The 14,401-nt window shown below is 51.2% G+C and overlaps 3 protein-coding genes across 3 annotated transcripts in view; all 3 read right to left on the bottom strand.

The window, feature by feature from the left end:
- Positions 1–645, bottom strand: part of NCLIV_031680 (T1G11.18 protein, related) — a gene marked incomplete at both ends in the record, with an annotated part of 2,426 nt that extends 1,781 nt beyond the window's left edge. Inside the window, 4 exons of the mRNA XM_003883364.1 lie at positions 216–292; positions 348–428; positions 503–516; positions 592–645. Of these exons, the coding sequence (XP_003883413.1) occupies positions 216–292; positions 348–428; positions 503–516; positions 592–645 (226 nt within the window). The remainder of the gene's footprint in view (positions 1–215; positions 293–347; positions 429–502; positions 517–591) is intronic.
- A 342-nt stretch (positions 646–987) lies between these two features.
- Positions 988–6,596, bottom strand: NCLIV_031670 (conserved hypothetical protein; the record flags this gene model as incomplete). Its single annotated transcript, XM_003883363.1, has 11 exons — positions 988–1,042; positions 1,349–1,392; positions 2,505–2,598; positions 2,695–2,823; positions 3,086–3,240; positions 3,458–3,863; positions 4,362–4,492; positions 4,641–4,756; positions 4,999–5,144; positions 5,558–5,665; positions 6,232–6,596. 11 exons carry the CDS (start codon positions 6,594–6,596, stop codon positions 988–990), a joined length of 1,749 nt encoding a protein of 582 aa, XP_003883412.1.
- A 4,371-nt stretch (positions 6,597–10,967) lies between these two features.
- On the bottom strand, positions 10,968–14,401 carry NCLIV_031660 (putative tubulin alpha chain; the record flags this gene model as incomplete). The annotated part of the gene is made up of 6 exons (XM_003883362.1): positions 10,968–11,205; positions 11,636–11,896; positions 12,307–12,556; positions 12,922–13,230; positions 13,675–13,883; positions 14,208–14,401. 6 exons carry the CDS (start codon positions 14,399–14,401, stop codon positions 10,968–10,970), a joined length of 1,461 nt encoding a protein of 486 aa, XP_003883411.1.

The following is a 14,401-nucleotide window of genomic DNA, read 5'->3' as shown; positions in this document are numbered from 1 at the left end:
CACGCTCCGGACGCCGTGCTTAGACCCGAGCTCATTCTGAGGCGTGAGCTCGACATCTTCTGTGCGCAAGATCATACATCCTTAAGACCTATGGCACCATAGGGTCGAGGATGACGCCGAATTCCTCCCGCGTGGCGATTCTTGTGGATCAGCCGCTCCATTGACCGTCCGTTTAAATACAATAGACTTTGACGGCATCGTTGGTGTGCAATTACCGAGATCATCTTTTAGCAGGTAGTATATAGCTAGAGCGGCAAGATGTGTAAGCCCCTCCGAGAAGCCAACTAGGTAACTGCAAGGAACATGGATAGTCCGTGTCGCGTGCGAAGAGGGGGGTACCAGCTTACATCACGAACTGTGTAAAAGTTAACTTTTTCAGATATTCAGGTTCGGTCCACGGAAGAAGAGGTGCGTCGTCCAGTCCTTCTCTAGTGTTCACAATCATAGCAAGCTCCAAGGTTAAGCAGAAAGTCGGTCAAAGCGTGAGTGAGTCCGGTCTTACCCTGATCGTCCTACCTTTTTTTAATAGAGAACAAGAATGAACTCTTGCATAAAGCATGCTGTTAAGACAGCACCAATTGCACCACTTACTGCGTCGACATCTTCGTATCCCGCAAAAGCGGTTCGAGCGCCTACCCCCCTCATTCTTCGAGGGTACTGTTTTCTTTCGTGCGCTATGCGATTCCGTTCCGAAAGCGGTGTTTGTTTGGGAAACTGGACACACTTGGAAATCAAGCGGGTACTTCGGGCTTCCTTTGCTGCAGTGTTTCGTACCGATACCTGGTCACGGTGTCAACGGCGAACACTTGAACACCCCAGCGCAGCCAGTGTATCGACACCGACTGTACCAGGATGCTACAACCGAACCTCGTAAAACAAGATAGTAACGCTAGTTGCTTCCGGTGTCACTTGTTGGGGTTGTTTCAAGTAATGGACAGTCACTGAGTTGCAGAAGGTGTCTCGCAAGATTCGCAATAATGATAGCTCTTAGCAAAAAAACCATTCCTCGTTCTTGATGTGGAAGCCCGCGGCGCCAATGTCGCTGCTTAGCCGCATACCAAATGACATCCCGGTGGATTTTTTGCAGTCCCCAAAAACGCTGCCAACTCTTATCGGCCGGTGTCACGGGGAACCGAACCACTCTGGAGTGTTCATTCGATTTTTACAATCACAATTTTCCCCGACCTTCCGTACTACGCCTCAAACGGCCTTTCTCAAAGTTTCCCCCGCGCCCTCGCGAGTTTCCTTATATTACTTTACCTTCTTATCAGCAAAACAAGACGGTGTTCTGTGGTGGATTAAGGACCCGAGGGCGCGCACCGGAGCTATCATGTTGGTGCATACTTACGATATCATCGCCAGTGCCCACTGTTTTCTGATGGCACAGGTTCGCTAGAAACAAAAATGCCAGCAAACATTACGTCACGGCATCTCTACACACTAAATGCTTGTGACCTTATACTAGGGCATCCGCATGCACATATGCTTGCCTAACATCATTGCCGCGGTTGTTGCATTGTCCTCTTGCGCCGGTGGAAGTGGTGCCAACTAACGCTGTAGCATATGACGACGTGGACATTCCTCTGTTTGAGACAGAAGCGCCTAAGCATGCAAAGCCCGATCCCTATCCACTGCGGAATTGCCAGAGCAAAACACCCAGTAAAGAGCCTGTGGAGTGCAAATCCGTGGTAGTCCAGGCTTCTCTGATACAAAATCGTTGGGGTCCGTACGGCGTCAGATATCAACAACAGGACCTTGTGTGATTCAAACGTGTAGAGGTTTAGGAAACGGTCTTACTGGTCGCCCACCTTTGGAGACCCATGCGACATTCGGAAATGCCTCGTGTTACACAAAAGTTACTGAGTGGAAATGGCTGGCCTGCATTGCCGACAGGTCAGGACTCCGTATTACCACGATAGCAACCAAACACTTCTACGTAACAGCACACCCATTGCACTAGGCAGCCCCGCCACCATCAGGGGCCAAAGCCATCTCATCTTTCAATCAGCCAAAAAACGCTCCACCTCCTGCTTTTCAAATAGACCGTCTTGCGGCCTGTTGTACCCTTCCCACGTGCTGGTTGGGCCGCACTCTACTAAACAACTTCACCCCATTTAGCAGTTTGTTGTGTACTGTCGTATTCCGTGCCGAACCGAAATGCCAGCATAAGAGCATACGCGGGTCGGAGCATTCCTCACACCCAGAACGCGAAAAATGCATGCGAAACGCTGCTTTGTGGACGCAAGGGTTCCGGTTTGCTCGGCCATCGAGATCACTCACCCCCCAATGCCCTGCAAATCGGAAAATCTCTAGCACTGCCAGCCAAAGACAGATTATACAAAAGCGTGTGCAAAAGCGGTCAATCGCGCATTCCGTAGCTTCGCCTTAGTAATCTCCAGCTGCACACATGGAAGAGAAAAAAAACATCTTCAGCTGCGTTTGGCAGAACGTCAAAAATTTGAACCTCTAGAGACACACTGTCGCAACATCTGCCCGACCGTTACCTGCGTATTGACGAAATCAACGAAGCCTTTAGAATTTTCACTTAACGCGGCGACGGGCTTGATCGAATCTTCGTGAATCGTCTCGAAACCGACTCTGTAATGACACACGAACAACACGTTTGACAAGTTAGTTGGTATCGACAACATACAAATGCCGGCCCGTCAGTGTCTCCGAGCGGAACCTTCTTACCGGTTATTGACTGTTGAATACAGCTGTTCGAGCCTGCGCAGTTCCTCGTTGGGCAAAGCATGGAAGTCAAATGTGTTACCCTTGTGGCACTTCTCAACGATTTTCTTTATCTCCTGTGCCTCGGTAGGCCTGAAGAAAACACAAAATCACAGCCCGGTTGACCCAACTGTACATGGCAGTGTGCCTCGGACACAAACTCATATGACACACGAGACGTGATTACGCTCGACCCACGTGGTCGTGGTTACCACTTAGCCCTAACGAATAAAACGACACCCAACGTGTTCACCGTTTTACGCCTGATGCCCATAAGAATCTTAGGTGTTCGCCCGTAGATGTGTATGGGTAATGTTTCTTCTGTGCGGCAGAGTTTATTGGGGTGTGACCTCACTTGACTGTGAACGTGTCTAAGAATTCCTTCTCCCGTTTCTGGAAGACAGCAGCAACTCTTTGCACGACTGTTCCCATCGGATCAGCAGCCGCAGTGGCCAGGTTCACTTTCGCCAACTCCTGCAACGATGCCTTGAAGTGAGCTCCAACAGGGTCCTGCCCAGCAAACCGAAATACAGGAAAGAAGTTGTCCGCCTTATTTGTCAACACCATGACCGCCCCGTCCACCATAGGACAGACAGAAAGGTATTCCGCCATGTGAAGTTGGACGTACGCTAGCGCATGAAGCAACGGCACATCGTGCTCGGCAGCTGGTGTAACGATGGACAGCTCCTACACCGAACAACTGACTTCCCTGCACCGGCAACCTTACCATCGCGCTGTCGGATCCTGACAATCCTTGAATGGCACTTTGCATTGCGTCATCGTGAAGCTGAGGTCGGCTCTTATATAAATCCTTAAACGACGAAACAATCTCGCGAATCATCACGTCCTGAAGGGACCCCTGGATAAGCTTCTCCGCCTGCTGGATACCATTTAGTTTCTCCACGAGCCGCTCCGTCAGTTGGCGTCTCATTTGAGAAACAAGCGCTACCTTGTAGTTTGCTATTTGGTCCTCGACCTCGGTCCGGAACGACGAGAGGTAGTCGAGACACTTCGTGTCAGTGGCGTATTTCTTCATCTGCTTGTACACAGACTCTTCACCCATATGCTTGTTCTCTTGCGCAGTGTGGATAAGGGACTTCTCCTCCTTCCACAGCTTCTCACGAATGTCCCGACTGCACGGAAATTCACACGCCCAAATGATCGAACCAGGCCGAATAAGCTCTTCAGTTCCCACCCCTGTAAATGCCAGCACCGGCGAATACTACCAGTGTGAATCCTCATCAACGAAGTCTCTTCCCTCAGAGGACGACAGATAAGAATATTTCGAACAAAAGTGTGATTGGTTCTGTGGCAAGGCAACGTATGCTGATCCTTCAGCCTGTCTTCCACAAAGGAACCACCACGTCATATTTCCCAGCGTTAAGCGCATAGTGTACACTTTCTGGAATATTTTTTCAATAGCCAGTTCAAAGAGGCGCTTTCCCCTTCCGGGAGAGCGCGTTGCTCTATTTGTCAGCACATGTGGAGTAACCCGTTCCCTGCCTCGGTTAAATGCGTTATCCACCTTCTGTGTAACGTCCAGAAAAAGGTCAGCAAGGAGCTCAGTGAACAATCATCTCATTCAGAAATTGAGCCTGGAGCATACGGACAACGGGCTTCCGGCAACTTACTAGAAGTAAGATCCCAGCATGTAGAATACAGCGCCGAAGGGAAATGTTTTGGAGTAGAACCAAGCGTTGCTCAGGACGGTGTTAGACAAACCAAACCAGACTCCCAGGAAGCAAAGTCCATATGAGGACACCTAAAGGACCGCATCAAACATCGCAGCAGGGGAACTGCATCCTGGTACCTACACCTTAAGGCCACGGCGGGGGTCACAGAAACCTCAGCGGCGGTGTGCAGCGACATCTAAACGCCGCTATTTCTAAAAACGCCGACTTGGCCCTCACCAGGTTTTTTGGCTTCGTGTACTTGAGCTCCACCAACTCCTCGGGCGTCGCTGCGCGTTGGCGTATGCAATATTTGTAGCAGTCCTCCTCCGTCAAATCGAAAAGAACAGCCAACTCTGGATTGAGACAAACCAGTAGAAAGAGGCAGCGGTAAGACAGAGCACGTGCATATATGGCCTCCCCAAGTCATCTCGCTGCGTTAAACTGCACCGACGGTTCTTGTTTGAGGAAGGTGGTAGACACACGGAATCTGCAGGACTCGGCAAAAAACGAGTGACTGGAAACGTGCCAGTGCTGAACTGGCTATCCTCTGAGAAGTGCACCACCACAACTCAAAAGACTCGAATTGAAAGGGTACCTGGGTAATGGAACTTGTAGTCCCCAGGAAAGGCAATTTCGAAAGCATTTATCTCCGTATCTGTGTAGCCATTTTTCCAGAGGCAGTCGATCAGTTCTTTCTTCGTGACGTAGACATCCTTCTCCACGGTTAAGCCATTCTCGCACCTGCAGTCCGCGAACGGCAGCCAACACCGTCGTCAACATGATGGGTTGATCAGCATGCTATCGATGGAAATACACCGCCGATACAAATTTTCGCGTTTTGCCTCCATAAAGGAATAGCCAACCGCACACGGGAAAATGCGACAAACTCAGGTGCACCACACCAAATCCTCCGTTAAGGGCGCCTCATCTTTTGCTCCCTGAGCGCAGAGCGGAGCCCCTTTGACTCACCAAAAAGATCACGGCTGCTCTCATTTTGAAACCGCCAGACATAAAAGTGAGCCTTTGCTAGGGGTGGTCTTTAGCACGACGTGCATGGCCCACCTCGTTTCACATGATGCGCCGTGCACAGCACCAGACATCGCTTGACCGAGGCTCTCTCGTCCACGAGAGCGTATGGTACGCCTGTTCCTTACCTCCTTGCAAACTGGATGAATGCTTCTTGACGCCCCTCGACATCAGTAACAAGTTTCAGGAATCTGAGGAAGAGAGGAGCTTCCTTTGTAAACTTGGCAAAATCTTCCCTGCATGCAAGAACAGCAGACACCGCTTCTCAGCCCGTTTGTCCATGTGTGCCGTCGACTGTGCGATTACTGACACGAAATACACCCCTCCGATCGAGTTGCAACCACACATGTTTATGATGTGACATCTGATGACAATAGGCACAATATCCCATGCCGTCCACGTCCCTAAACTGACATTACTCCCGCTTACCGCCGGTAGCACTGAGCAGCGCTGTCCCTTCGAAAAAATCCTTTGGACATACACCGCCCCCTCGACCCCCAAACAGAAGACCCTACGAGTGGGATAAAACCTCTGTCACGATCTGCCGTTGAGCACGCAACCGCGGTTCTCCCATCGCCCCACCTTTTCTCAGGAAAAGTGCCACGAATTTTCTGCACTCAGTCACTCACAGGCACAGCTCGCCCACGTCGCACTCTACCACTATATTCTTCAAAAATCGACTGGATACCGAAAAAACAGATTCCTAGCCCTCCCTCGGTTACCATGTAGGCGGCCTGTCGGCGTCACCAAAAACATCCACTGCGGTCTTCCTCAGCAATACCGTCGTTTCATCCACACTCACTTTGATGGTTGCGAGAGAATTAGGTCGTCGAAAGTTGTGTCTGTTGTCCATGGTTTGGTTATGCGGTACTTGGTGTACTGCACCTTGTTGAACGACCAACCCGACCCAAGAGTGGCGTATTGCCTCTGTTGGCTATGCTTGGCTGATCCATGTCCGAGAACTGACGGCGCAGCGCCCAGTGTCGCTGCTGACGGGCGTCTGCAAACCTCAGGGCCGATGTGCGACCTTGGAAAAGAAGTGAATCCGGTAGCGGCTGGGGCAGGCACCAGGATTCGCCGGCCCGCAGCCACAGTGGCGCACGGCGTGTGACCCAAGGTCTGGGATTGCCGTACCGCCAGCAAACGCACGGAAGACGGAAACTTCATGGTGTAAGAAAACTCGAGGAAGGAGGGAACACTGTTTGGACGACTCAAGTTCGCTTCTCCACCGTTCCCCAACCACTGATATTTCCTCCCCAGAAGAACGTCGGCAGCATGTGCATGCCACGGCCGCCACCCACGGTGTTCCGAATGGGTTGTTTATCAGGAAGGCCCCGAAGGTAGAGAATCCCACAGACGTCTCAGAACACGATGTGATTGGCTACTTAAGCTTGAACGGAACATCGCCGCCTTGCTGGGCTATCGTCGACGACCGCAGGTACTTGTAGGCAGTGCACTGTGCTACCGAAAAGCAGGAGTTCGTGTGACACTATACGGCGAAGGCACCGTCCGCTTGGCAACAGATGCCGGAAAAGCAGCTGACGTGGCACCGGCCGGAGAGGACAGGGGGGCGGCTGCGCTGGCAGCGTCTCGACACACTGAGACAATCGCATGCACCAGATCTGCGGCTCTGAGCCAGTACCTTTTAAACAATCGATGAGTTTTCTTGGAAAAGGGTCCGTCAAGAAACCGAAATGCGTATCGATGGCTAGAGGTATTTTGGGGAGATGCGGACACGACGAATACGCGGAACTATCGCAGACTTTTTTGTGGGTGGATGCTGTGGAATTGCTGCATGGCTGCCGTTACATTTCCGTCGAGTGGGCGAACCACGGGGTGTCGCTACAACTCAGCCCCCCAAGCACCTTCACAACTTTGCAGGACAGTTCCAGGGCAAATTTTTAGGTCCCTCCCTCAGCTCTTCTCGTGCCTGCCCCGACGACGGCCGAATGCGGTAACACAGTAACTGCGCGTCAGCTATAGGCCGGCACTTGGCCAAAGCGGCGCCGTATTACTACCAGGAACCAGCGAGTCTCGGGTTAGTAAGGAGCACGCCGATTATCGCTGAAGGACATCAACTCGCAAGTTGTTTGCATGTTCTTCCCGTAAGCCACATCGTATGCGCAACCCGTATCCTTGGCTCCCATGCGCTCCCCCAGATTTACTGCGTGGCGCACGCATGGTCAGTAGAGTTGCGTAGTTGTTTGCCGTGGTTTTCCAGAACTCGGCACGTAAAAGTGTTTCTTGGGCCAGAGCTCCTAACTTAGCTGTGCCACACAAACAGTCCAGGTGCACGAGCGGATGGTTTCTCAATCTCAGGAATACGGCAGGGAGTGCCGGTTTGTGTACACGCACTACTTGAGGAAGTTTTCCCTCGCCTGATCACCTGTTCAGGCAAGTAGTTGTTGGCAATTCGTGGGACTGCTCTTTTGCTTCTCTTGACATACGCATAAGCTACCTCGGATGCATGTCTTTTACCGTGTTTGTCCAGAGAGAGGAATATCAATTCCGAGCCCGTGGGGAAAAATCTGCTGGGGCCACAGGGCGCGACTTTCAGTGTTCACTTCAGTGATCTAGGCAGTTCAGGAATGAAGAAGGCAGACTAGTTTATGTCGAGTTGTTAAGACATCTTCGGTTGCCTGTTTGTGACTCTTGTTCGCCTGAAGGATTTGCTGGAACACTAACAGTGAAGTCGAGGACGCAGGCAACCATTGGCTGCGACTCCGCATGTCACAGCGGTGGGTCTGTTCTGGATCAAAAACAGCGAACAGTGCATAACGCGCACTGCCTTAGCATTATTGTTCTATATCGGGCTAAAGCAGAAAAATAAAACCGTAGAGAGTCGATTGCTAAAAGAGCGGCCGCCTTAGTTTGTCAACTTCTTATGGGCCACCGAAAGGGTCGCCCCCAAGGCTAAGGCTAGATAACATCCCCTGATAACCCTGAAGCGCATCTGAGCGCATGTCTCGTTGGTGTATTCATAGAATACCAGTAAGAACCAATAGCTCAACAATAATACGATTCAGAGAAGTGATTCGACAGGCTTACACAGGGACCGCCTGCTCCGAGAAACTGAGTCAACCCACTGATTGATAAGTGAACCGTGAGGGAGGTCTGATCCTTGCACCTTCTTGTCCATTCTTGTCAGACATATTCGGGGCCAGCAGATAAGAGCGCTCTTCTGCTCACCGGTGGTTCATTAACGTGGTGGCCACGGATCATTCGAACCACTTAACTGGGGCCATGAAAGACGCTACAAGCTTTGTGATCCCGACTGAGCGTCTAGCCAACCGCTCAAAAGCAATAACGGCTGCGCCCGCCTTTGCCGAAGATACCCCGAAGCAATACATCTGCGTATGTATGTTTCAACAGGGATGCAAGGGTGATCGTTGTTTTTTTTTCTCAACAGGATTCTCACGGGAACCACTGAGGTTGGTACATGCGACACAGCGTTCAACAGTCAACTGCCGGAGATACCCGGCTCCGTTTGTTACACGGTTTCATCACTCCCTAAATGAAAGTAACAATCACACAGGCATACGGTGTAGACTACCAGCTAGTGTCGCAAGATGAGCTACCTCTCTGAACAGAGGCAGACGGGATTGCTTCTGCTTTGGACAAGTCATGATCTCTTTGCTGCCCAGTGCGTGACTGTTTCAAAAGTTGCCTTTTATGGAGCCACTGAGCTGTAGCACCACTGTGGCACGCTGTCAGGGTCCGCGGGAGGCAACACGTGCTCCTCAGTGCGGCACAACGAGTTCAACTTTGTTTGCATATCTCTGTACAAAGTGATTGATGATCACAGCTTCTAACATCGGCGTTTGATTCACTGTTGTTCGGTAGCCACCTCTTTCATTTGTCGACTGTGTGGTACGCCAGGCAAACGTGCCCGGGATTCGTTACTTGACCAGGCTTACCCGTCGTTCCGCGCGGTCACGGGGTACCTCGCTATCGGATCTCTCAGGCGGTCATCAACGTTAACATTTTAATCTCACAATCGACACCTAGAAATTCTTGGCCAGCAGGTATCCTTTTACTTCTATTCTTCAGCGTGACTTCGGAAGGGAAGACCCGTGGTTCGCTCCGCCTGTCGTAACTGGCGTAAGACTCAGAAGCTCAGCTGCAGGTTTTGGCGAACATCCGGCAACACAGAGCAGCATGTGTCTCCGTTTACTTATGCTTTCCAACATTCTTTTTTTGACAACCGTTATTCAAACTCTCCTGTCAGCATTGCTCTCGCGTTCTATTGCCTATGTCGGACTGTCGTTCTTGAATGACAAATCTCTTCGGAGCACACGTTTGGAATAACCCAGCTCGATGTCGCAAACTGAGAGACTACATATCTAGAGTTTCCATGATACTAAGAAGATACTGAGCAATATCGACCAATACGGGTTGCACCTGAAGTGGACTGACAATCTTGAACATACTGCCATGCGTCTTCAACGGCGTTCCCTCTGTCGGTAAGGTGTCCAGTAAAGCGAGGAAGCTTGCTTGAGGATGAGGAATACATGTTTGTGAGTTTCTGTGCACTCCTTTACTGCCAGTCACGTAGTCCTCCTAATGTGCTGTTCAATGAGTCGTCGGGCCCTCAGGGACGGGTTGCCTCGTTTTTGAAGTGATGAATGGTATTACCTGAGGTGTCATTGTCTGCCGTAGCACCACCACGGCGACACGAATTTCAGTGAGATGTGAGCATACTAGCGATGGTTTTGTGTGTCCTACATCTAACAATCGCTGGGACAATTGCCGTTCGATTACAGAGGCCCCACGGATGAACCTACTTCGGAGGCAGGCAGTGGCTCGTCGTTCCGGTAGAGAAAGAAGTTTTGAAACATTCCGTTCTGTGGCCCTCCCTTTGGACCCCCGTTTATCTATGCGACAACTGTCCGACCGTCTCGTCCGAGACGGAGTGGTCGAGGCATAGTTCTGCTTGCAGCCAAAACATAAAACAGTTACCTAGCACATCGGACCTGTAATAGAGCGAAAAAACTCAGTCTCGGCAGACTTGAAAATGAAACGCACCTTCTCAAGATCATGCGGTTACCTTCGCCGTTCCAGTTTCCCTTTCCTGATGGTGCTCCCTGAACGAAAAACCTTCTCTCCCTTCTCTTTTTGACTCGGTATCCGTGGGCACTCTTGGGTTGCCTGGCGATTCCACGACTGACTGTGGCTTTTTGCCTTACCTGTTGTCGACAACTGAGGTATCTGCTAAACGACCCGACCCTTTCCTCACCAACCCCACAGGCGAACCTACAGATGGTAGCACCAATAGTAATGTTCCCTCCGTTGTTTTCCCATCAGCGACAACGCCGTTAATTGACGAACGCGCTTTGATTTTCAGTTGTTCTCTTCCTCTTCCCCCCTCTCTGGTAGGAGCGGTGTGCGTCCGTCTAACGGAGCTCGTCCGCCGGCCCTGCAGCTGTTGTCGGCAGCCTCGATAGCGGACTCCCGCTTCTGTCGGGCTGTGGCAAGCTACAGATGTACAGGCCTGCATGCGACGAAGAGCCATGCATAGCTTTGTCGCTGTTTCGGGACTTACGCATGGGTATTTCCCTCGGGTTCTTTCTCCTCCTGTTTGGTTCCGTGCACAGGTGACGAGGGTTCCGTCGTTGCCTCTGATGGGGGTGTTTTCTTTTCATCTTCGTGACTGTCGTCTTCATACTCATAGACGTACTCAAAATCCATCAGACTCTCATGGTAGTCGTCGATAGTTCGTTGAAGCCTTTCTTCTGCTTCCAAGAACTGGCCTTCCTCCAATCCCTCCCCGACGAACCTGAACGAAGACATGAACAACCACACGGACGGGGACTTCCTATGGTTCGTCAGGTACAGGGAGAAGGCGGAATGTTTGAGGATATACAGAAACTAAAAAAACTGTGAAACAAACGCCGTGCTGATACATTCAACTGTTGCCGCTTGCGGGGATTGTGTGAAAAGAGGCTGCCATGTTGGGTGGAATACTCCCGGCAATATTTCATCCGGGGTTGCTCTATTCGATCACGACAGTATTTCTTAGCCTATTTTGCAATGTATGGAAAACACTGAGAATGTATATTAGCGAATGGGTATCCATCTGCAGGAATCATACAATCATCACCCATACCCAAACGGTGAACAGATGATTTCCTGTCGTTGAGTAGAGAGCTCCTGATGGCGTAAACGCTGTTTGGAATCTGGCATCTTTCTCTTCGGCTCAAACCTACCAGTGGACACACGCTCGCTGGCTGAACATCTTGCGCATGTCTCCCAAAGTTTTTTCAAGGAGCGATGTGATGCCGGTATTATTCGCGAGCATACAGCACGATTGATAAGCAGGAGCGAGCTCAGATTCCGGACTGACGCACATCAGTCGGTTGTTCAGGCTGCATTTTAACCCTGTCGGGACCCAGTCCACGAAAGTCAGTGCTCGGTGCTGTTTTACAGCAGCGATTCCATCTTGCACGTCTCGTGGCGTGACGTCACCCCTGCAGAAATATCACGAGCAGCTTCAAAAGCAACAGCAGGGAATGGAGAGGCGAACATCACCGCCGGGCAGCGCAGTTGCCCCCAGGAAGATACACAAATAAATGTTGAACATATCCTCTCCAGCTGGGAAACCGGGACATGGACAGCTTAAGCGCCTGTCGAGTATAGGTGCAATACCGTGAAAGAAATAGTTCAGCAACACAGATCAGTTAGTCAGGTAGAAGAAGACGAAAGAAAAATTTACGTGCTAAATTAAGCTGAGGCCAAACCGTGCGGTGCAAACCATGTCTCAAAACCTGCTGGATCTCTTCAACCGACAAGATCGCACCACGGTTCTCAAAGTCTGTATCGTGTGTAAAGGACTCATGGCGCTTTCTTGGGCGGCAATAGCCGATTGCGAGGCGCTCACCTGTACATGATATGGCAGGCAATGGAGCGGTTTTGGGTATAGTCGATGCTCGAGAGGCATCGTGAGGGTAGAATGCATTGCATGGTAAGGTCTTTGGTAGACGCGCGTTCGTATCGATACTTTAGCCGATTTGCTAGAGGCGCCAGAGATGCGGTCAAGAACTTCAGCTCAGGATATGGTATTGTGTTTACGAGCGTGTGCTCGATTGTGCTGTTCAGCGAACCCTCAAAACGGGTCGAAAGAGTGGTGGCTGAGAAACGCACACAGGTGCTGAAGTCGTTCAGAAGAGAACAAAGCACCTTTGGGACAGTAATATGGCTTTCCTCACGTCACTGCGCATTATATGGGAAACACTAGAAGCTGAACAGACTGAACACTTGAATCGAAGTTTGGAGTCAACACAACCGGGGAAAATCAACAAAGAACTGCTTTCTCCAGGGTCTTGCTGATAACACCAGAGATACTCCTATGCGCCAACATCTGGGCTCGACTTACACAACTGATTTCTTCCACCTTTCCTAACGCAGGAGCGATCAGGACTCGGTAGGCACGACGACAAGCAGCTTCAATGCAAGATCCCCGAGCAGAGAAGCGCCGCTGGATTGAGGCACTCACCTGAGAGAACTTGAGCGACAAGATGGTTGAGGTTGCTGTGAAAAACAGACTCGATGTTCAGAAGACTTCGGCAGATGTTGAAGAGCGCTGTGTTGTTTACAAGAAGCGCAGCCGAAGAGTGGGCACACACGGCCGGGGCCGCGAGCACGGCATTGTACGGTTCCACCACGCTGGCCGTTTGCGAACCGTATGGCCACACAAAAGAGTCCAAAATGTATTTCTTTCCAAAATGTTCCGCGATGTTTTCCAGGAGAAGCGAACCTAGACCTGAGCCTGTACCACCGCCGAGAGCCCGGCATAAGAAGAAGCCTGCAAGTACATCCCGGCAGAAAAAAATCCAGCAAAACGGAATTGCAGCGCACCGGGTGCGTAGTATCCTGCCATAGAGACAACGCTCGTAAAAGAGTACGTGCAAAAAGGAGAGCAATAGGGGGGACCTACCGTTGCGGTGCCGCAGCGAAATGGTTCCGTCAGGTTAGAACACTTCAGCGAGATGTTTTATGACAAAGACAACAACCTTCTGGAGATAATGCGCCAAAGAATTCCGTCTCTCCGGTCATGGCATGCCGACAACGAAGGCCGCACATGAGCCGACGAGACCTGACCCCGCTCCAAAGCTGCAACTACTCCACTCCAACGACCAGGCGACAAACAGCGTTCGTCCAACGCTTTTTGTATCTAGACCAGTTTCTCACTCAGTCGTTGCATTCGGTGTCCCGTTGATCTATCATCTTCTGCCAGCCTGCGACTCACACTGAAGACTGTCACACATCTCCGCCTGCCGGCGTACAGCGTCAACGGCAGCCGACAGCACGCTCCGGCCGACAGCAATGTAACCCCGAGCGAAGTTGTTTGAGGCATCTTCTTTGTGGGAGATGAAAAAATCCTCGTCGAACAGGCGTCGTATGGGGCTCCATCCAATCAAGCTCTCCGCCGAGTTATCGAGGTCAATCATCGCGCTCCTAAAGAAATATCCCATACGAGCCCAGCATATGAGAGAACACGGAGACGAGACGGAGAAAAGGTGCGGTATTCTGGTTGTCTTGCTGGTAGACTTGCTGGGCGTTGATTCCCTTATGTTCGTGCAGTGGCGAATGCTGAGCCGTGATGCACCACCATTGCGTCCTGTTCCTGAGAACGTCCCCGACAGCCGCGAGAGAAACTGCGGCCGGAGCACTTCCGCTCATCTTGGACAGGAAAAAGCTATCGCAGGCTTACCAAACGGCCCCCGCCACAAAACACCTGCGCAACATCCCCGTAGGTTTTTTCTTGGCTGTCTCGCTTACCTGGGTACCCGTCTGCCACTGTGAGCCTCGTAAAAGAAGCAATCGACGTTGTTCTGACAGCCTTCCGGGGCATTGTGTTTGCCCGGAGAGCCTTCGTAGGTCAATCCATGCTCAGCCAGGAGCAGTTCCCAAAAGGCGAACCCAAGTTGCTCGCCAGCTTGGCCGCACTGGACGGTTACAACTTCTCCGGGCAT

Source organism: Neospora caninum, chromosome VIII (assembly GCF_000208865.1).
Source record: "Neospora caninum Liverpool complete genome, chromosome VIII".
In the NCBI taxonomy this organism is placed as follows: domain Eukaryota; phylum Apicomplexa; class Conoidasida; order Eucoccidiorida; family Sarcocystidae; genus Neospora; species Neospora caninum.
The sequence above is the reverse complement of the archived record's forward strand: the minus strand, read 5'-3'. Positions and strand labels throughout refer to the sequence as shown.